The sequence below is a fragment of the Amblyraja radiata genome, chromosome 1, assembly GCF_010909765.2.
Source record: "Amblyraja radiata isolate CabotCenter1 chromosome 1, sAmbRad1.1.pri, whole genome shotgun sequence".
NCBI lineage: Eukaryota > Metazoa > Chordata > Chondrichthyes > Rajiformes > Rajidae > Amblyraja > Amblyraja radiata.
Genome location: NC_045956.1, coordinates 169797117 through 169819246, shown reverse-complemented (window position 1 = coordinate 169819246; position 22130 = coordinate 169797117). Strand labels below are relative to the sequence as shown.

Sequence of the window (22130 nt, the reverse complement as noted above, 5' to 3'; positions counted from 1 at the left end):
TAAAGCAATTGAACACACATTATTTCCTTAGATGTTGGTCTAATGTTTCATCATTGGTTTGCAACTTTAATTTACTTTAAAAGAACTATCTAAACTACAGTGGTGAAGCACTTAACTATGAATTGTATTAATTCATTGACCAGATCACCTTGTTGACATTTAATCCCCATTGGAAAATATCCTCCCTCCCACTGTCAGTGCAGCTTCACAAGCTTCTTTTGTCTTCTTCCCAGTTTTGACCAAAGGGTCTTCCATCTGAAATTTTCACCGTTTCTCTTCCCATAGGAGAACCCTCATCTTTTATCACCTCAGATCTCCCTCCCTCTCAAAACCTAAGCCTTTTAGTTTTTGACACCCCTGACATGGGAAACAGATGTTGGCTCTCTTGCCTTTCTATGCTGCTCATCATTTTATATACCTCTGTCTTCCTTGCTCCAGTAAAAAAACAGACCTAGCCCAATCATTCCTGATACTTCAAGCCTTCCAATCCAGGCAACATCATTGTGATTCTATTGATCTATCATTTCCTTTTGATCTATCATTTTGGCTAACCTCCTTCTTCATTGTCCACTAAATCATCGATTTTGTAGTTTTCTATTAGATCAGTCTTTTCAGTCAAACATTGCATAAAACCAGGTATAAAACAGTGTTAGTTTCGTGCATCTCGTATTTGGTAATAAAATTAATGACTGAAATGGTCAAAAGCCACTCTCAATATGGCTACCTGTCAATGTACTGGCTGCAAGATGCTGTAAATTAGTAATTACGGAAATTTTTAATGTATTCTTGGGGAAGTGTTTAAAATAAGTTCCTGCACAGGTATAGTATTCATTATTTTTAAGAAGACCCAGCAAATAAAAGATAGTCATGACAGTTTTCAGAAAGTTGTGAATTACCCAATGCTGAAGACATCAATTACCAATTACCCCGAGTCCAACATCTGAAGTCGGAAAGTTACTAGAGAGTATTCTAAAGGATAAGATATACATGCATTTAGATGGACAAGAGGTATTTAGGGATAGTCAGCACAGTTTTGTACATGGCAGATCTCACAAATCTGAATTTTTTGAAGATGTGACCAAAAAAGGTTGATGAGGACAGAGCTGCTGACGATTTAAAAATGGATTTCAGCAAGGCATTTGACAAGGTTCTGCATGGTAGGCAGCTCTGGAACATTAGATCACAATAGCTGACTGGATAGTAAATTGGCTTCAAGGATGGAAGTAGAGGGTGATGGTGGAAATTGCTTTTCAGACTGGAGGCCTGTGACAAGTGGCGTGTTTCAGCTAGCAGAAGCTTGTTTGAATGTCTGTGTACTTTTATACATTTCAACTTAATTATGCCATTAAACAAAATAAAATGACATTTATTTAAATCACTAGAGCGTGATACATCACACATTTTTGATGGATTTGAACTTTTTTTTATTCAGAGCTTCAGAGTATGCCGTTGCTTGCAAGATCTCCAAGCACCAACCGAAAGTATCCACCTTTATCGATTGAGAAATTGGAAGAAGAAGCTAATCGACGGATGGCAGATGACAACAAGCTTTTCAGAGAAGAATTTAATGTGATTTTTTAGAACTTCATTAATTATAGTTACTGTACCTGAAATGCCTTTAGCTTTAAGTCTTCTTGTGAATTTTTATTGCCTAGACTTGTGTACTTTTCTTCAGGTTTTGGTATGGTTGTCCATGACCTTTCTCTAAATTCCTCCCTCTGTAATGTGTCTGGATGAGTCTGCTTACATATTCATGAATTTCTTAGAAAAATAGGTGCAGGAGTAGGCCATTCAGCCCTTCGAGCCAGCACCACTATTCAATATGATCATGCCTGATCATCTAAAATCGGTATATTGTTCCTGCTTTTGCCCCATGTCCTTTGATTCCTTTAGCTCTAAGCTAATTCTAACTCTCTCTCTAACTCTATAGTTGGCTATATGAGCAACTTTTTGTTGCTTCTTTTCCAAATCCGTTTTCCTGTCGGCTTCCCCTTTTTTCTCTACCATGTACTCGTTGTTATCATTATTCAAAGATATGGTGATACATTCTATATGAACATATCTCTCTTGCTATATTTTATCTCAGCTTTACAGTCCTCTTCCCTCAGTGTAACTGTTTCTGTGTGGTGCAACGTTCAACTGAAAGAGGCATATTTCTCTGGTTCATTAATGAAAAGATCAAAGCCAGAGTCTTTGTCACGTTCCAATTCTTCATTTGGTCGCTACCAGTTTCACCCCCCCCAATCATTTTCTCAGTCTTGGAATTGAAAATGTACAGGATAAAAACAGTTGTCCTATCCATCAAAATGTATTTATTCAATATGTGCATTACTCCTGTGGAAAAACTTATCCTGACCTCAGACATACTCTTGTCTTTCTTAAGCCTGAACATCTTGCCCTATACATAACATTTAAAATAAATTACTGGATTTATATGTGCCGTAGTTTATCGTGTTCTGTAGATTTACAAACTTGAGCATGCTTAAGGCAAGTTTTAAAAACATTTTAAAACATTTTTAGTGCTTATTTTCATTCTTTTCAAGTTAAGGATTATAATTATACTGAGATTTCTGCGTTTTAGCCAGTAGTTTGTGTCTGATATAATGTAACTAGATGAAAACTAAAATTCTCCATCATACTCACAGACATATGTTCTAACGTAAGCAGCTCTGAGTAAAGCTACGTGAATGTATTTCATTTCTAACAAAATTAATGCTTTATTTAAGTATACCATCTTGAAGCATTCTTCAAATTTTGGACACATCTGTCTTTTTAAAAAACTACTCTTGGAGTTTGGGCTCAATAGTTATCCTATTCATTATTTTTAAGAAGACCCAGCAAATAAAAGATAGTAATGACAGTTTTCAGAAAGTTGTGAATTACCCAATGCTGAAGACATCAATTACCAATTACCCCGAGTCCAACATCTGAAGTCGGAAAGTTACTAGAGTATTCTAAAGGATAAGATATACATGCATTTAGATGGACAAGAGGTATTTAGGGATAGTCAGCACAGTTTTGTACATGGCAGATCTCACAAATCTGAATTTTTTGAAGATGTGACCAAAAAGGTTGATGAGGACAGAGCTGCTGACGATTTAAAAATGGATTTCACAAAGGCATTTGACAAGGTTCTGCATGGTAGGCAGCTCTGGAACATTAGATCACAATAGCTGACTGGATAGTAAATTGGCTTCAAGGATGGAAGCAGAGGGTGATGGTGGAAATTGCTTTTCAGACTGGAGGCCTGTGACAAGTGGCGTGTTTCAGGTCTTGAAGCTGGGCCCGTTATGTTTTATCATCTATATCAATAATTTAGATGAGAATGTACAAAGCATGATTAGCAAATTTGCAGATGACACAAACATGGTGGTATTGTAGATAATGAAAATGGCTGTCAAAAATGGCAGCAGAATCCTGATTGGGCAGATGGGCTGAGGAATGGTTGATGGAATTTAACACAGAGAAGTGTGAGGTGTTGCATTTTTTGGAAGCCAAGCAATGGCAAGACCAACATAGTGAATCGCAGGCCTCTGGGAAGAGTTGTAGAGCAGAGGGATCTAGGAGTGCAGGTACATGGTTCCTTGAAACAGGCTTGAGATTTCCGTGGATTTAGAAAATTTGGTAAGGCATCGCCGCTGCTGCGAGGCTTCACTGCCGCCGTGGCCCCATCGTCGCGAGACTTCACCGCCCCGGCTGCCGAAGCCTTACCGCTGTTGAAGCCCCACATCACGCCTCTAGCTATGTAGCACAATATAATCATTCTTGAAGTTATTGGATCATCATTTTCATCCTAACTGTTAAGAGTTGGATTTGAAATTAATTTGGCGTTTAAATACTATGATAAAGGATACTTCTCTCTAATTAGAGTAAACAAGCAAGGAACAGGTGACAAGTAGTTACAAGTAGGTGTAGGTGTAATATAAAATATTTTCAACATGACTCAAGTGTAAACAAGCAAGGAGTTGGTGTCATTTTAATGTATGATTATCACACCTTTTCTGCTTAAATTATGAAGTGACAAGCAAGTAAAATGTGTTATTTTAAGGCACAATTTTTTTTTTAAATCACAGTATAAATTAAGGGTAAACAGGCAAGAAAACTGTCATTTCATGGTACAATTGTCAAAAACAATCTGCATATATGGGGCGCTGCCCCCTTTTACCCCTGCTTGGGGCGTTGCCCCTTGGAACCCCCATCTTTCTTTTTTCAGATTTTTCCTGTCTCATGCCTGTTTAAAGTAGCATTGCAGGTAGATAGGGTGGTCTAAAAGGCTTTTGGCACTTCGGCCTTCAGTCAGAGTATTGCGTATAGCTCATGTTACAGTAGATTAAGACGGTGGTGATGCCACATCGAGAGTATTGTGTTCAGTTTTGGTCACCATGTTACAGGAAAGATGTTGTCCAGCTGGAAAGGGTGCAGAGAAGATTTTCCAGGACGTTGCCATTTGAGGGCCTGAGCATTTGAGAGAGGTTGAGCAGGCTAGTACTTTGGATCTTGGAGTACAGGAGGATGAGGGGTGATCTTATAGAGGTGCACAAGATCATGAGAGGAATAGACGGGGTAAATACGCCGTCTTTTGCCGAAAGTAGAGGAATCGAGAACCAGAGGACATAGGTTTAAGGTAATAGGAACCTGGGGGGAACCTTTTTTATACAAAGGTCAGTGGGTATATGGAACAAGCTGCCAGAGGAGATAGTTGAGGCAGGTATTATCATAACATGCAAGAGACATTTGGAAAGGTACATGGATAGAATAGGTTTAGAGGGACATGGGCCAAGCGCAGACAAGTGGGACTAGTGTAGATGGGGCATGTTGATCGGCATGGGCAAGTTGGCCTGAACAGCCGTTTCCATGCTGCATGACTCTATGACCTTCTTGTGAGGAAGTTTGATCGCCTATTGTGATGTATGGTGATTTCATTTTAACGTTTGAATTTGCAGTATTTTTATAAATTCTTATTGAGTTTGATTCTATTAGGAAATGGAATAGAAGGCTATGAGGAGGATATTTTATTTCAGTCTTTGCATAACATTTTATTTTGCCCATAATAACAATACCAAATATTCATGGTTTCTTCTATAATTATTTATTTTTAATATTTAATTTATATTGTGTAAAATTAGATTTGTCACTATAAACCATCTGACCCATCTACCTAAAGGAATCCCACTCCCTCCACTGTAGAAACCCATGGTCATAGCTGTTCAACTTTGACAATGTTGCCATCGGCAACAAAGTACTTCCAATCTGTTACACCATTCCCCAAATGCTCCACTGAACCCCTCATCCTCTTGTCCTTTTTAAAAAAAAAATCCCATTCTTTGCAAACCAACCAAGTGTACCAAAAAACAATTCTCATGGGTTTGCCATGCGAGACAAAAAAAATTGTGTCAAGTCCTGTACCATTTAACTCTGCTTGACTTCACCGCCATTTTGTCACCCATTAAATTCCATCCTCAATGTAAACATATTGTCCCTCATTGTAAACTCTCCAACCAATATGCTTTGTTATCCCCTTGACCTGCTCTACTCCTTGGGGGCTCCCCTCATTGCTGTCATGGCTCCCCCTGCTCTGGTCCCAGATCCCCTGATTACAATTCCATCTCTGATCATTTATTTGTCTGTTCACACTGATCCCTCGTTGCTCTTTCAACCCTACTTGATTCCTTGTGCACCCCCCATTAGAAAAACAATTTTGTAGTTCCAATGCATATGTGAAATTTTTATTTGTCTCATCTTTGGGTCTTGTTTGCAATATATTACCATGGCTATCCATCATTACCAGCTAGCAGTTCAGCATAGTCCTGATTGTAATCAATATATGTTCAAGATGTCTACAGAATCTCAGATTTAGAACAGAGACTTTTACAGTTTTGGGTGTGTAAAGATATCAAATATCAACATTTTATTTTTCCTACATTCCCATCAATATCCCCCCCCCCCCCCAGATTCTACCACATACCTCTGTACAAGGGGGAGCTGTGTCCAATCAGCCTACAAATTTGCATGTCACCATTTAAAACTAAAGAACATGGTCTAAATATAATGATTCTGTTAATGTAACAGCTGGTAATTAAATTGATTTTATTATTCCCATCATTCGGGTTCATTCTTGCATTTTGGCTCTCGCAGTGAAAATGATCGTAGCATTCCCATTCAGAAAATAATATTGGGCTGCTCACATCCACCTTTTTGTTGACCGTTCCTCTATTTAGCTGGTTTACCAATTGAATAAATATGTGAAATAATATTTAAAGTGGCCACTAGGGGCGCCGGATGAAGGCTGCCTCTGTCTACAGTTAGGCTGTGGGCCGAGCATCAAAAATGTGTCTAGAAATCAGTTTTCATGACCCAAGTCACCAAATATATGACTGCATTGGAGAGCATGCAGAGTAAAGAAGATTCATTTGTGGATATTAGACACAAAGTTCTGGAGTAACTCAGCGGGTCAGGTATATAATATATTATTATACCTATATATATTCCAGATAGATATATTCCTCCTTTTTCCTGGAAACGGCCGCTACAGACGGCACTATGTACCTCCCCCCCGCCCGCGGAGAAGTTCGCGAATCGGCCGCTTTTTAATTGAGACCGCGGCTTCACTATGTTAAATACATAGGCCCTGCGATCGGAGCACCTTTTCCCGGTAAGTTATCGCAGGCAGCTCCGAGATTAGATGATTAAGACTTATTACTCTACAACAAGCTGGCATTAGTGAAAATGTTTAATTTTACTTCGGAGTCACGTGAGGGACTACGTGAAGAACCCGCTCAGTGCGCAGGCGCGGCATTATGCCAGCAGTGCAACAGCGGCAGCGAGAGCTAGGCACTCCCGCAACAGATGAAACGGACCGTCAGGTGAGTATCCTGAGGTCGGATTTTCTTTTACAGGGGAGCCCCTTTTTCTGCTTGTGTTTTACAGGCAGAGAAAACGGCTCTGGAACAAAACTGTCCCCCGTTCGAGGAGGAACGTTTCCCGTCGGGGGGAAGGGGGGCAGCAACAGGCGGTAGGAGCGACCCGGTGTTCCGCAATTCCCCGACACCGTGCCGAGCCCAGCCCGCTAGCGGGCTGGATGTATAGTACCCGAAGAGGCATCCGGCAGGTGTTCCCGATTTGGGACGGGACGCCTCTCCACCCGCACGGGGGGAGAGAGAGCCGCCTGAGCCGCTGGAGCGGCTCTCGGTGCAGGTGCCTGCGAGACGCGCTGCTTGAGGGGCGCTCTCGCTACTACAAGGCACAAAAGCTCCAGAGGAAGGCGGTAGGAACATTTAACCGGGCGTTCCGCTATCCCCACACCGCGCCGAAGCCAGTCCCGCTAGTGCCTGAACTGCAGGCTGGATGTTCAGCCATCCGAAGAGGCATCCGGCCGGTGGCTTCCGACTTGTCGGAGGGGACGTCTCTCTACCCGCAGGGAGAGAGACAGCCGCCTGAGCCGCTGGAGCGGCTCCTGGAGCAGGAGCTCCTGCGAGACACGCTACGTGAGGGGCAGTCTCGCTGGAGGGTTCAGGCATACCCTCCACAGTGCCTAGGCACTGCCCATCGCTTCCTCCTTAGTGTGGTTAGCTTTGGGGTGACCAGTGGCTGGGCTGGTCATGAAGAGGGGTCACTGGCTGAACAATATCGGGAGTATGCTTGAGGTACAGGATCAGGAAGAGCTGCTGGGTGTGGCCGCTATGTGGCTCCACCACTAGCGAGATGGCTTTTCAGTCTCAACTGATGGCCAGCTTACTACCTGTCTTTTCCAAAAAACCTCTCCAAGACAGGTAGCCATGAGGCGTTGGTTTTATCACGCCTCCCCTAAATTGCATTTACTCAAAGTGCCCGCCATTATTGGGGGATACATTGAGCAGCGCGTTTAACCTAAATATTTTAAAAAAGCATTTGGTACCCTGACGTCGGCTATCATGTCCACCTGCTCATTCCAGAAGGGCAGGGTAGTATGGCAAAACACCTGACCCAACGGTATACCTCATAACTTCTGAAATGAACTCACAAACCTGCCCTCAATCTATGAAATTAACAGGACTATGAGAACGCCGACCTCATAAGCACAGATCCTGCTACCTGGCACTTACCAAACCAGTCCTAAAAAACTGGACGAAGTGTTCAAACTATTCGGCACAAGAGGGCAGAGTCTGGAATGAGCACCACACTAAACCAGACAGCAGTACCTCTACGTGCCCACCAGGGGCGTCTACCTCATGGCACTGGTGAAAGCTCGGGGCCTGCATGCCAAACCTGTAGCATTTTAGGCCACGGCCCAGAGCAGGCCCCAGGGGAAAATGTGCCACCCCCCAACAAACATCGTCCCTACAAGAACAAGGAACCAGAAACCGAAGAAAACAACAATGAAGACAGATAAGTATGGTTCCTACCATCACATAAAGGTTAAGGGTTGTACTAACAAGGGGTGGATGAATCACGCCTGGTTAGGAAGCTATCACTCTTGGTAGTTATATACCAAAAAATAAATACAAGGGGAATAGAATTAATATCTTGCCACCAATTCAGCAAGCACCCCAAGTGGTCTACCCTCCCACAATGGTGAATGTCGCACCATCGTTGATAAACCACTTGAGTATTTCACCAGGTATACCCATTCATGGGATTTGTAACTACTACCATGGATCCAAGGATACTTTATGGTAGACATCGACCTTGAAGATGCACACTATTCAGTACCTTCTCATATAAGTTTCGGATATACCGCAATTACCTGGATGGAGTAACCATGATGAGCGTTGCGGCATTTAAGTCAAAGTTATCCAGAATCAACTAGCCCTGACACTTAGAAACATTCCGTCATGGCATGTCTATATATTAACGACAAACTATCCTTGGATACAGCTTTAGCTGCATCGCTTCTCGGCCTTTTGGCTAAGATCAAGTGTAGTATCTGTTCTTATCAGTTTAATAATCTGATACGTCCCTTATCTAGGGACCATATATTAAATTGAATTTTGGAACAGGGAGATGGAATAGGGGCTTGCTCCGTCCACTCCACGCATCGACCCAGTATTGCAGTGCCTCTGGGAACGGTGCACAAAATATATATCCAGATATTTACGTTGACCATCCACAACGTTGTTATCTGGTATTAATTAAGACTATCAGTCATGGTGCATTAACCACCAATCAACTACGTGGCAAAGTAATTGGGATATAGCAGCATTACCAGCTACTGAACTTTGTACCTTTCCTATGAGCTGAGATACTAGTGTTCAAAACTATCTCCATACCTGTAATATGGGGGCAAATGGATTAATCTGTAGTGTTATCATGGAATTTATCGGCAGGAGGATTATGGTTGTACACTTCCACCTGTTTTGAGTAACATCTTATGTGTCCTGATGTGTTACTGAGCTTGTAATACTTAATGCCAATATGAATTGACTTAAACATGTTATATATTAACTTACTTAATTCTAGTGAAGCATTTGCTCAGTAATCCACCAAATTTGCATGTTTGTTTATAAGATAACAACATCAGTGGTGGCATATACCAAACCACTTGGGCGGAGAACATCGATATTAGGGGACAATTTATTAACAATTGGAAACCGTATGTCGTCAAACATGTTTGACCATCAGTAACTCACCTATCAGGTGAGCTAAATACTGTAAACATACATTTAAACCCAAAATATTTGCTGAAATCACTAAGCAATATGCACACCAGATATCGATTCCTTATATCCAATTAAATCACCACGTACTAACTTACGTCACATGAAACCAATCTCAAGGCAGCGGCAATGGAGACATTCCCGCGTATTGAGGGGTGGGGGGAACCTAATCTCTATGTTTTCCTTTCCTTCTACCTCTTCAATAGGTACTACGGCTTCATCAGTCGGGTACTACGCAAATTACAGTGGACCAAGTCCACAAGCATGGTTCCCAGTGATTCTCGACATTGTCATTAAAAGAATTGCAGAATTGGGAAGACCATTGCTGTGCTTGGATCAGGAGCACTATCAACCTAATGACAGCATTCCGTCGCATATCCTAGGGAACATACCTGAGGAGCATCAAGAAATGGTACACTGTTTCCAAAACAGGAATTATACATTCAACTATAACAAAAAAAAAAAAAACAAAAAAAAAAAAAAAAAACTGTACTGGAGCTCCTGGCAGGTCTTCACCACAATGAAGGACATGTTCTGTTAGCCTACTCAACTTGGGTACCGCTCACTGGTGATCAGATACAGGAGAGGTATATCAATCCATTCCCCAGAAATAGGCACACCCAAATTGGGATGTCAGTGAAATCCTGACATACCTTAGGGGATGATCACCAGCCAGGTCACTCACCCTGGAACAGCCTACCCTGAAGATGGACATGCTGGTGGCCTTACATCAACACAAAGAGCCAGCTCTCCCATCTACTGCGATGGGACAACATGGTTATAACACCAGATAGTGTCACATGCCCATTCAAGGGTTGGCCAAACAGAACAGACCAGGAACATCAGGTCCAGTCATGAAATTCCGGGCATACCCACCTGAACCACGTTTTATGTGTCATGACCCACTTAGAGATCGACACAATAAGGAATACCGAGGGAGAGGAAAAAGCCTTATGGGTCAGCCACAGGAAACCTCATGGTCGGGTGACGAGCTAAACTATCTCTAGTGGCTCAAGCAGGTACTGGGAGTTGCTGGAGTGAATACTAACGTGTATAAAATCTTATTCCACCAGAACAGCTTCCACGTCAGTAACTAAGAGGATGGACGAGCCTATGGACCACATCCTGGCTACTGCAGGGTGGTCTAGGGAGTATACGTTCCAAACTTTTATAACAAACCACTGACAGAACCTGTATCGTTTGCAGAAAAAGAATCTGCAAAAAATATATAATTTAAGCCCGGGGGAGCAATTGGTCTTGTTGTTGTTAATAACACCATTATTGTTTTTACAAACAGATTCATGGTTGATTACAATAACATACTTCCTCCCTCGAATGACTTCGGCAGCGAGTGAAGTATGAACTGTTACACGGTTTGAAATCACAGAGCTTTGAAGTCTTCACGTAGTCACTCACGTGACTCCGAAGTAAAATAGTAAGATTAAACGAGAACTTACCAGTTTGAAGTTTGATCTGTATTTTATGAGGAGTTACGATGAGGGATTACGTGCCCTCCGCTCCCACCCTCATTATATGGATCAAACTAATAAATTGATGTCTCCTTATCTTTACTATGTTTACTTCAAATAACTGTGTCTATCTGTGATTCCACACCGCTGCTTGGAAGTATGCCGCGCCTGCGCACTGAGCGGGTTCTTCACGTAATCCCTCATCGTAACTCCTCATAAAATACAGATCAAACTTCAAACTGGTAAGTTCTCGTTTAATCTTACTATTTACCTTGTTATTGATACATATAGTTTAGGCCCTCAACTTCATGAATGAATGAATGAGTGAGTGAGTGAGTGAGTGAGTGAGTGAGTGAATGAGTGAGTGAGTGAGTGAGTGAGTGAATGAATGAGTGAATGAATGAGTGAGTGAGTGAGTGAGTGAGTGAGTGAGTGAGTGAGTGAGTGAGTGAGTGAGTGAGTGAATGAATGAATGAGTGAATGAATGAATGAATGAATGAATGAATGAATGAGTGAATGAATTAATGAATGTACAGCCTCCAAATCTCATTTTTTCACATTATAAAGGGTGCAATTAAATTAATTAAAGTCCATACAGATTAATTTTCATAAATTCAGACTTTAGATCTTACCTTTCAGTTTGAGTTGATTGTAGCATCTCAGCAGGGACTTTGCTTTCAAGACTTTCTTCCACTTCTATCCACTTAGCTGCACATTTTTCAGACTTCTTAATGCTTTTCTCACTAAATTCAATTACCCTGCTGCAAGTTTCCACGACAAAGAACCTTCATCGGAATCTCCAGTAAAACAGGCATCAGTGAAGCCCTCTCAGCTATGATGTGTGCTAGCCTGAAACAAAGCGCGTGATTGGCCAACTGGCAGACAACTCAATGTAAACGTGCTTTGATTGGACTAAAAATACCTGATATTTTTCCGGTTTTTCTCTAATTTAATAAAAATGTGCAAGTCTTGTTCATGACGAGTTTCAGGGGTGATCTATATAATCTTTTTACACAATATGTGAAAACTTCATGTAGTTCTGTGACTTGGGTCACGAAACATTGGAATAAAGCTCCTCGGCCCACAGCCTAAGTCTCTGTTTTTTCCATCTTTTAAATTTTTTTTAGTTTGTTTAAAAGTATGTTGAGGTTTCTTTTGTTTTTCTATGTGGGGGAGGGGGGTAGGGTAAGGGGGAAACCGTCTCCCAGTTGCCTCCTGGCGAGGATGCAACTATTCTCCCCCCTCGCCCCCCTCCTCGCGGCCTACCAACTGGATTGGCGCGGCCTTTCATGCTGGGGACTGGACCAGAGCTTCAGCTGCGGAGGTGCAGCGCTGGATACATCGCGGAGCAGGCGATGCCTCACCTGGATCGTCGTTTGAAGCTCTGGAGTGCTGGGTCTGCTGCAACAACATCGGGGGGCTGTGGTTTGAAGAGCTTCCAGCGTGGGCGGCGCTGACTTCAACATCGCGGAGTCCTGGGATCCCTTTGCCGAGGGCCGCCAGCGTGGGTCTCCGCTCGGCGCAGCCTGTGGACTTCGGGAGCCGCGGACTCCGGTAGGAAGTGGCCGATTCGGAGGTCCAAGCCGCTGAGGTTGTTCTCCCGTTCCAACGTCGGAGTTCCATCATCCCGGCGAGCGGGCCTGAACATCGGGCCACCCGTAGTGGCGACTGTGGAGGGCTGCCGAGGGCTCGGGAGGCCCCGACCATGGGTGTACATCAAAGAACATCAAAGAGGAGGATGACTGAACTTTGGGCCTTCCCTCACAGTAGGAAACTTTGATTCCGCTGTGCTGGGGATGTTTATGTTAGAATACTATCGTGCTTTGTTCTTTTTTATTCGTATGGTTGCATGGTGATCCCAAATTTCACTGTACCAATTGGTGCATGTGACAATAAATGTCTCTTGAATCTCTCTTGAATCTAAAGGCTTGCAAACTTTGGCTTGTGCTGTAAATTGAAAATAAAATTGCCTGCTGTAAAATGTTTCCTTTGAGGCTGAATGGTTGTTTTATACTTGGAGAATATAGCGTATAGGCTAGGTTGGTTAATCAACACTACTTGAGGCAGCATTTCAATATAAATATCAGTTTATTTTTTCTTAAATATAGTCGTTTTTTATTAAACTGTTCTGAAGTAATATAAAACAAGTTTGAATTATTGATGACTTAAGAGTAAATTGAATATTTGGAATTAGTCGTAGTAATATGGATTAAATTTGTGATCAAAAGTTCAGAGTGGGGCTGTTTCCTTTAATGTACTAACATGAATTATGTTTCCATGGCAACACAGGCACTCCCGGCATGTCCAATTCAGGCCACTTGTGAAGCTGCATCAAAGGAAGAAAATAAAGAGAAAAATCGATATGTTAACATCCTTCCATGTATGTAATCAGACTAAATTACAAATTGTAATACTATGTTGATTTTTGTTTTACTGTCATGTAACGAACATAACAATTGTGTGATAAGAATTTATTTGCTTTGCGTAACTCTACAAATTGAAATGCTTCCTTGCCAGTTTAACTCTATGCAGTTGACATTTAGGGGCAGCACAGTACTGCTTTACTGGGTCAGTGACCCAAGTTTAAACCTCACAACGAGATCTATCTGTACAGATACCTGTGGCTGCGTAGGTTTTCTCCGTGTGCTCAGATTTATTCCCACATTCCAAAGATGTGCACGTTTGGAGGTTAATTGACTTCTGAAAATGGTCCCTGGTGTGTAGGATAGAACTAGAGTATAGGTGATCGCTAGTTGGCGCAAACTCTGGGGCCAAAGGGCCTTTTTTCAAGCTGTATCTCTAAACTAAACTAAACCAATTTGGACTACTTAGACGAAGTTTTGTCCATGCCTCATCTGACATCCTTCATTGAATATAGAATAATAGTGCAGTAACAGACCCTTTGGCACAATGTATATGCCTAACCTGATGCTTATCAGGTCAATTCTTATCTGCCAGCACATAATCCATATCCCTCCATTCCATGCATATCCATGTGTTTATCCAAAAGTCTCTTAAATGCCACTGCCATATCTGCCTCCACCGCTAATCCCGGAAGTGCATTCTAGGAAATCGCCACCCTCGGTAAAGAAAAAACTTGCCCCACACATCTCCCTTTAACTTTGCCCTTCTCACCTTAAAGCTATGCCCTCTGGTATTTTACATATCCATCCGGGAAATAAGTTCTGATGGTATATCCTATTTGCAGGCCTGCTAACATTGGGTGGGAGTTGAGAGTGAGAAATTGCGAGGGTGTGTAGCGACCATGGGGGGAAGGGGGTGTCTCCCCTCCCACGGTAGGGAGCTTGTGCATTTTTCTGCTTTAAATCGAGCAATCTGGTACATACTGTCGCAAATCATTTACCTTACACTCTACCGCTGCGCCACAGTGCCACCCCATTAAATTATTTCTTCAGTTATACATTTATTATGGTGTCACGTCAATAAAGATGAACACATGTTTCCGATTTCTGCCCTTAGTTGGATAACACACATCTCCAGTCAATGTGTTTTATGGCTGGATTTCAACCTCTTCAGTCTGAAGGTCTCGACCCGAAACATCACCTATACTTTCTTTCCAAAGATGCTGCCTGTCCTGCTGAGTTATTCCAGCTTTTAGTGTCTATCTTGAGTTTTAACCACCATCTGTAGTTCCTTCCTACACTCTTTGTTAAGCGAAACGGGTCCTATTCTCATAATATTATTCACCTCAACTAGTCCTTTCTTCACCTCCATTGCTACAGAGAATATAATCCCGGTTATCAAATCTTTCTTCAAAGTGAAAAAAAATGCCAGCCCTGCCAATATGTTCCTAAATCGCCCCTGGATCCTCTCCAGAGCAATTGCACCCTTTCTACAATGTGTCATAGTCTTACAGCATGGAAGCACGCCCTTCATCCCAATTTATCCATGCAGATCAAGATGCCCCATCTAAACAAGTCCGCATTTGGCCCATATCCCTTTAAACCTTGTGTGTGCCAGTGTGTGTGTAAGGGTGTGTGTTAGGTTGTGTGTGAGAGTGTGTGTTAGTGAAGCGGTGACAACACCCGGAGTGAGCGGAGACTTGGCGATGTCCGGGGAGCATTTCCCTCTCTTCCCCCCCACCCCTCACCGGGAATGTGGGCCGGCCTAGGTGCTCTGTGTCCAGCTGGGGTCCGGGGGAGGTGAGGGACAGTGACCTGGGGTTCGGGCATCGGAGCGGAGCTATACCCCGAGATTCATCCCCGCGGGTCTGGATGCGGCACCGACGCCCCCACTCACACGGTCCGCTCCTGGCTCCAGGCCGGGGTTAAAACTCCATGCGGTGTGGGTAGAGCGGCTGCCGGACTCAGAGAGAGCCGCCGGAGGTGAAGGTGGGAGGTGTGAGGGGGGGGGGGGTCGGTTCTTGGACCACCGCCATGTCTCACCTATCACACCATCTGTATGGGAATGTGAATGCAGGTGAGGCAAATCAAACTCAGACATAGATGCTGCCCCACCCGCTGAGTTTCTCCAGCATTTTTGTCCACATTGCCATTTTAAATAGTGTACGATGGGCTTAACCCAACAGAAAACTATTCTCATTGTTGAGTGCGGAGGAATGTGGCTTTATTTATTTATATATGTTTAAAATATTTTTTTAAGCGTGAGAACTTCTGTCATCAGCGTGAAAGCGTGAGCATTTTGTCAAATGCGTGATTCTCACGCTCAATGCGTGAGAGTTGGCAGCCCTGTATTTGTGCACCTTATCTATATTACTAAAAGTCTGTTCTTGACCGGTTTTGGCTTTCTGTGCTGCGATTTCCAAAAGTACGCCCGCAGCCCCAGCTCCGCGATGTTGGGAGTCGGCGGCCACAGCGCTGGGATACTAGCGGGGAGCGGGCAATGCCTTACCGGGTCGCCGTGCGGTAAGCTCCGGAGCGCTGTGGCCGCCGACTCCCAACATCGCGGAGCTGGGGCTGCGGGCGTCCGGTCGCAGGCGGCGCTGGATTTGGAGCGCCGCGCAGCCAGGGGTAGAGTTGCCGGGGTCGGAGCTACAACCGGCGCCGCCCGCGGCCGGACGCTCGCAGCCCCAGCTCCGCGATGTTGGGAGTCGGCGGCCACAGCGCTCCGGAGCTTACTGCACGGCGATCCGGTAAGGCATTGCCCGCTCCCCGCCTCTCCGACCAGGTAGGGGGACTAAGAATTAAAGTTTCCCCCTTCACCCCCCCCCCCCCCCCCTTCACATAAAAGCCCTCCAAACTAACTGACTAACATATAAGCAATGATTTACAGATGTTTAAGTGTCTCCCCGGTCTCCGGGGAGGAGGCAGCCGCTACAGTAGTACAGACCTGGGTTGACCTTGGGTCGTTTCGGGTCAAGTTTGGCGCCAAACGCGAGCTTTGGTGTGCAGACGACATCCTGGAAAAAATGTCCGGTTTTCGGAGCTTTTCGGTTTCCGGAACTCCGGATAAAAGGTTGTGCACCTGTACTACAATACTGAAATGCTCTGACAAAAATTGGAAACTCTGGTCATTATAATTGTCCTTTTGTAATGTTTCTTGAAACTGAAATGTTTTGAGAAGTTGTTTATGAACAACACGCTGTGTTAACCTTTCCTGACCTGAAATGTCGTTTGTCCTTTCCCTCCACAGATGCTGCCTGACCCATTGAATTTCTCCAGCACTTTGTATTTTGCTGTGTTCATAATATGATTGAGTATTAGCTATGTTTAGACATTTGTACCTTTGTGATCTAATTGTGTATTTCTGAATGTTTTACTTATTTATTATTAGATGATCATTCAAGACTTCACCTATTACCTGTAGAGGGGGTTCCAGATTCTGATTTCATCAATGCTTCATTCATAAATGTAAGTTATTGAATTATTTGTATATAAAGCACCTTTTTTGAGTTTGTGCATGCCAACCAAGTTACTCGACCGAGCTGGTCCCACTTCGTGTGCCTGGCCCATAGCCATCGAAACCTTTCCTATTCATGTACCTGTCCAAGTGTGTTTTTAACTATTGTACCCGTGTTTGTTTCTATACTTTATTTTGAAGTTCTTTTCATATGTACGCCATTCTCTGCACAAAAACATTGGCCCTTTTAAATCATTCCCCTCTCACCTTAATCCTACACCCTATAGTTTACATGCCTGCCTTGGGAAAAGGATGTGGCTGTTCACCTTATCTATGCCTCTCGGGATTTTATACACCTCTTCACCCTTCAGCTTCCTAAACTCCAGGGGAAAAAGACGCAGCCTATCCAATCTATTCTTATAGCTCAAACCTTCCAGAGCCAGTAGCATCCTTGTGAATCTTGCACATTTTCCAGTACTCTAATGTTTCTTAAAAATATATATTTTAAATAGAATCATTATTTGTTTTATGAAAGTAGTTTAAAAGTTTAAAGTAGCCCACTGAATGATTGTACCATGATTAGATATATTTTCTATACACCATATAGTTCATGGTAATTTCTCATATGTATTCATATTATTTTAGAAAGTGAGTCCTTATTTGGGCGGTTGGTTATGGGCCAGCAGTGGCAAATGTTGCAGGTTGTTTCCTGAAATAAAGCTTCCCCATTGCAAACTGCTGCTTTTGATGTTTTAAAATCTCACAAATTGTGTAGTACAGGTGCACAACCTTTTATCCGAAAGCCTTGGGACCAGACACTTGTCGGATTTCGGAATTTTTCGGATTTCCGAATGGAAGATTTTTAGCGTAGATTAGGTAGGTAGTGCGGGCGGCTTGAAAAGTCTGGAGCGGCTGCCTCCTCGCCGGATACTGGGGAATCATTGCATAAATGTTAGTCAGTTAGTTTGGAGGGATTTTATGTGGTGGGGGGGGGTGAAGGGGGAAACTTTAATTCTTAGTCACCTACCTGGTCGGAGAGGCAGGGAGCGGGCAATGCCTTACCGGGTCGCCGTGCAGTAAGCTCCGGAGCGCTGTGGCCGCCGACTCCCAACATCGCGGAGCTGGGGGCTGCGGGCGTCCGGCCGCGGGCGGCGCCGGTTGGAGCTCCGACCCCGGCAACTCTACCCCTGGCTGCGCGGCGCTCCAAATGCCAGCGCCGCCCGCGGCCGGACGCCCGCAGCCCCAGCGCCGCGATGTTGGGAGTCGGCGGCGTCGCAGTGCTGGGATACCAGCGGGGAGCGGGCAATGCCTTACCGGGTCGCCGTGCGGTAAGCTCCGGAGCGCTGTGGCCGCCGACACACAACATGTCGGCGGCCACAGCGGAGCTGGGGCTGCGGGCGTCCGGCCGCGGGCCGCGCTGGATTTGGAGCGCCGCGCAGCCAGAGGTAGAGTTGCCGGGGTCGGAGCTACAACCGGCGCCGCCCGCGGCCGGACGCCCGCAGCCCTAGCTGGGAGTCGGCGGCCACAGCGCTCCGGAGCTTACTGCACGGCGACCCGGTAAGGCATTGACCGCTCCCCGCCTCTCCGACCAGGTAGGGGACTAAGAATTAAAGTTTCCCCCTTCACATAAAAGCCCTCCAAACTAACTGACTAACATTTAAGCAATGATTTACAGATGTTTAAGTGTCTCCCCGGTCTCCGGGGAGGAGGCAGCCGCTACAGTAGTACAGACCTGGGTTAACCGTGGGTCGTTTCGGGTCAAGTTTGGCGCCAAACGCGAGCTTTGGTGTGCAGACGACATCCTGGAAAAAATGTCCGGTTTTCGGAGTTTTTCGGTTTCCGGAACTCCGGATAAAAGGTTGTGCACCTGTACATCAAATTTGGACTAAGCCAAGCATAAAACTCAAGGTGGGATAGTGTACATTTTCAGTTCGATTTAGAAACACTGCTATTTGGGTCCCCTTTGGGTGTCAATTTTATATTAGAATTTTGTTTTACTCAAATGCCAAGAAAAGCTCAGTCTTATCACTGAGGTAAGCTGCTTAAGTGGCAGGAAACAAATTGAAATATTGTTCTTTTGTAATATTCGGGCTCGCCATCCATTTCCTGTCTTTCCCGTTTATCTTTTACTAGACTAAGTGGGACCCTTTGGATCCCAGTCACACGGGAGGCCTGTGGGGGGGACGTGTGTGTGAGTGGGGGGACGGGTGTGAGGGGCGGGGTGGGGGTTGTGGGGGCGGAGGGGTTGTGGGGGTGGGGGGGTTGTGGGGGGAGAGGGAGGTTGTGGGTGGAGAGGGGGGCGTTGATGGGGGAAAGGGGGGATTGTGAGGGAAGGGCGGTTGTGGGGGGAGGGAGGTTGTGGGGGAGAGGGGGGATTGTGGGGGGAGGGGAGTTGTGAGGGGAGAGGGAGGTTGTGGGGGCAGAGGGGGGTTGTGGGGGCAGAGTGGTACGAGCGGGGGGGTGGGTGTGGGCGAGGGGGGGGGTGTGTGTGTTGTGTGTCAGGCATATGCCGTGAGTAATTACTCGGTGTAGGCAATCAGTCGGCTTAAAAAAAAATCTTAAACCGCGCATGTGCAGATTGTTCTCCTCTCCGTAAAAATAAAGAAAGTAACAATTCAATTTGCCCAAGGCTTCCAAATCTCCTTCATTCTGAATTACTGAATGAGTGGGGGGTGGAGGGTGACAGCAGGTGGAGAGATGGTGGGAAAAACGGGAGCACACTGGGATGTTGAATCGATACTTGTTCAAGGGACCAATTGGGGAGGGGGGGGGGGGGGAGGGAGTTCCTATTATAGCACTTAGTGAGTCTGGCCAGGGGTAAAGTTGCGGGGAGGGAAGGATCGTTGAGAAGGAGGGGGATATAAATATATATTTATATTTAATAATTTATCATTTTATAATTTTAGTCAGGGTAGACAGTGCCTACCTTGCCTACCCTGACGGCACGTGCCTGGTGTGTGTGGGTGGGGGTGTAGGTGGGGTGTGTGGGCAGTTGGGCTTGTGGGGCGGGAGGGGTGTGTGGGCAGAGGGGAGTGAGCTCGGAGAAAAGACGGGGGAAGATGGGGGCATCACGGGGGAGGTGGGGAGGAGCCAGCTTGCGGGACCAGAGGGGTAGTGACTGGAATTGGCGGGCGCTGGTCATTCTTCTCCACCGGTATCAGTCTCCGCTTTCCGTTTGGCGACATCCGCAACATCTCCGTCTCTAGGCTGGGCCTCCGATTCTGGGCTGGGCTAGGTCGGGTCTCCGACGCTGGGCTACTTGGGGCTGGGCTGCTTGGGGCTGGGCTGCTTCGGGTCCCTCCGAAAGTCTGGTTGGAAGCCTCCACCGGCCATCCTCAGCTCCAGTAAAGACACGATGGCGCAGGAAGGGGCGGACTGTCCCAGGGAGTGACAGGGGAAGAGATTAATCCACGCTGCGCTGACTGGCAGAAGAGATCGATCTGCGCATGTGCGGTTTTAAAGATTTTTAAACTTCGCTAACTTTTACGACATTCAACCTATCGGAACGAAACTTGGTGTACTCGCAGCACAGGAGAACGGTGAGTGAAGTGGCGAAAAATCGTAGCGCTCTCGCGAACCGTTTTTGCACAAATAGAAAGACTGCCAAACCGGAAGAAAACAAGATCAGAGTTTTTGTTATGTAGAGATAGATAGATGAATTTATTTACTTAACTTCTCTCTCTTTTTGCAACAAACAATATGTTGGGGGGCTCGGTTGTGTGGATGGAAAAGTAATTGTCAATGTTTTGGGGTCGAACCACTGCATCAGGACTGAGAGTGGAGGGAAGGTAGCCAATTAAAAAGATGGGGAATGGTGAGTTGGAGCAAGTAGTGGACTGAGGAGCATTGAAATATAATGGACCCAGGTAGGGGCAACGTTTCGGGTTAAGTCCCTTCGGTCTGAAGAAGTGTCTCGACCCGAAACTTCGCCCATTCCTTCTCTCCAGAGATGCTGCCTGTCCCGCTTAGTTACTTAGCATTTTGTGTCTACATTTAATATAATCCAGCATCTGCAGTTCCTTCTTACACATTTTGTCCGGACCTATGTTGGGGGTGGGGAGGGGTGGAGTTGGGGGATAGAGATAGACAAAAAAATATGCAAATGGAGCTAAGAGGAGGTTGAAGGTGGAACACAAATGGTGTCAATGCTGGAATCTGAGAATTAAGAAAGGTGATGTAAAAGCATTGACTGCTTGGATTACTTCAAATGAGTCCACAGAGTGTTCATACTGTCTGGAGCGGCGCTGATGCATCTGTCTTGTGTAACAATATACTTTTGTCTTTATTTCCATTTGTAGAAATACTGTGGAATTATTTTTTTTTTAAACCTAACCTTTGTAAAAGGACTGTACAACTAGGCTTATATCCATAATATGACTGGTTAAAATCTTATATTTTAAAGAAGAAATTAATAGCTGAAACTCTTTCAATCACATCTCATATACTATTTTAATCCATGCTTTGATCACTACTTAATTTTTAAATGCAGTTAAGTTGCAAGACTTAACATGGAACACTGAGACAGACAATAACGTCTGAAAGGATCTTAATTATTTTATAATCCAACAGATTTGAGTAAAATTATTAATGAAATTTATTTTTAAAATATTGATATGAAACTATTTAATCTTTTGCCGAATTGTTGCGGTTCATGGTTACAGACCTCATAATTTCTTAGAACCCCTTTTATACGGGTATAATAGATTGATTAATAACAATCAAAGGCAAATCTTGCTTGAAATGATTACAGGTATTTTTTAATTGGGAAATTGAACTTATATCCATCTTTGTGCTGTGCTTTTATTTTTATGTTCTAACGATTGTTTCCAGAATTGATATCAGTAGATATTTAATAATGTGGTTTTAACCAGTATTTTTTGGGGGGGAAATTGTAGTTTTTGTAAGTGCCATGATGGTAGTGCAGTTATTTTATCATGGGGTCAGAAATAAACATGAACTCTGCTTTCCATAGCGATATGAGAGATAACCTGATGGTGGTGTGGTATTTGACTTTATGTGACAACGAAGGTTCTTGACAAAATTGAAATCATTGTAAATTGAGGGGATAGCTTTTCATTGGCTAGAGTCCAACCTGGCATAGAAAAATAGGTGCCTGTGTTTTCCCCCATATCCCATGATTCCTTTAGCCCTAAGATCTAACTCTCTCTTGAAAATATCCAGTGAATTGGCCTCCACGGCCTTCTGTGGC

At 44.4% G+C, this 22130-nt stretch overlaps 1 protein-coding gene and 1 non-coding gene across 7 annotated transcripts in view; both read left to right on the top strand.

Annotated features, from left to right (window-relative positions):
• Nucleotides 1-22130, top strand: part of ptpra (protein tyrosine phosphatase receptor type A) — a 175486-nt gene that overhangs the window by 113918 nt on the left and 39438 nt on the right. For all 6 annotated transcript variants that reach the window (XM_033035285.1, XM_033035292.1, XM_033035277.1 and 3 more), the window contains 3 exons: nucleotides 1433-1569; nucleotides 13391-13481; nucleotides 16856-16932. In XM_033035285.1, coding sequence (XP_032891176.1) covers nucleotides 1433-1569; nucleotides 13391-13481; nucleotides 16856-16932 — 305 coding nt within the window. The remainder of the gene's footprint in view (nucleotides 1-1432; nucleotides 1570-13390; nucleotides 13482-16855; nucleotides 16933-22130) is intronic.
• LOC116983142 lies at nucleotides 8864-9055 on the top strand. The gene has a single exon (XR_004414623.1). It is a non-coding gene; the product is annotated as a U2 spliceosomal RNA (small nuclear RNA).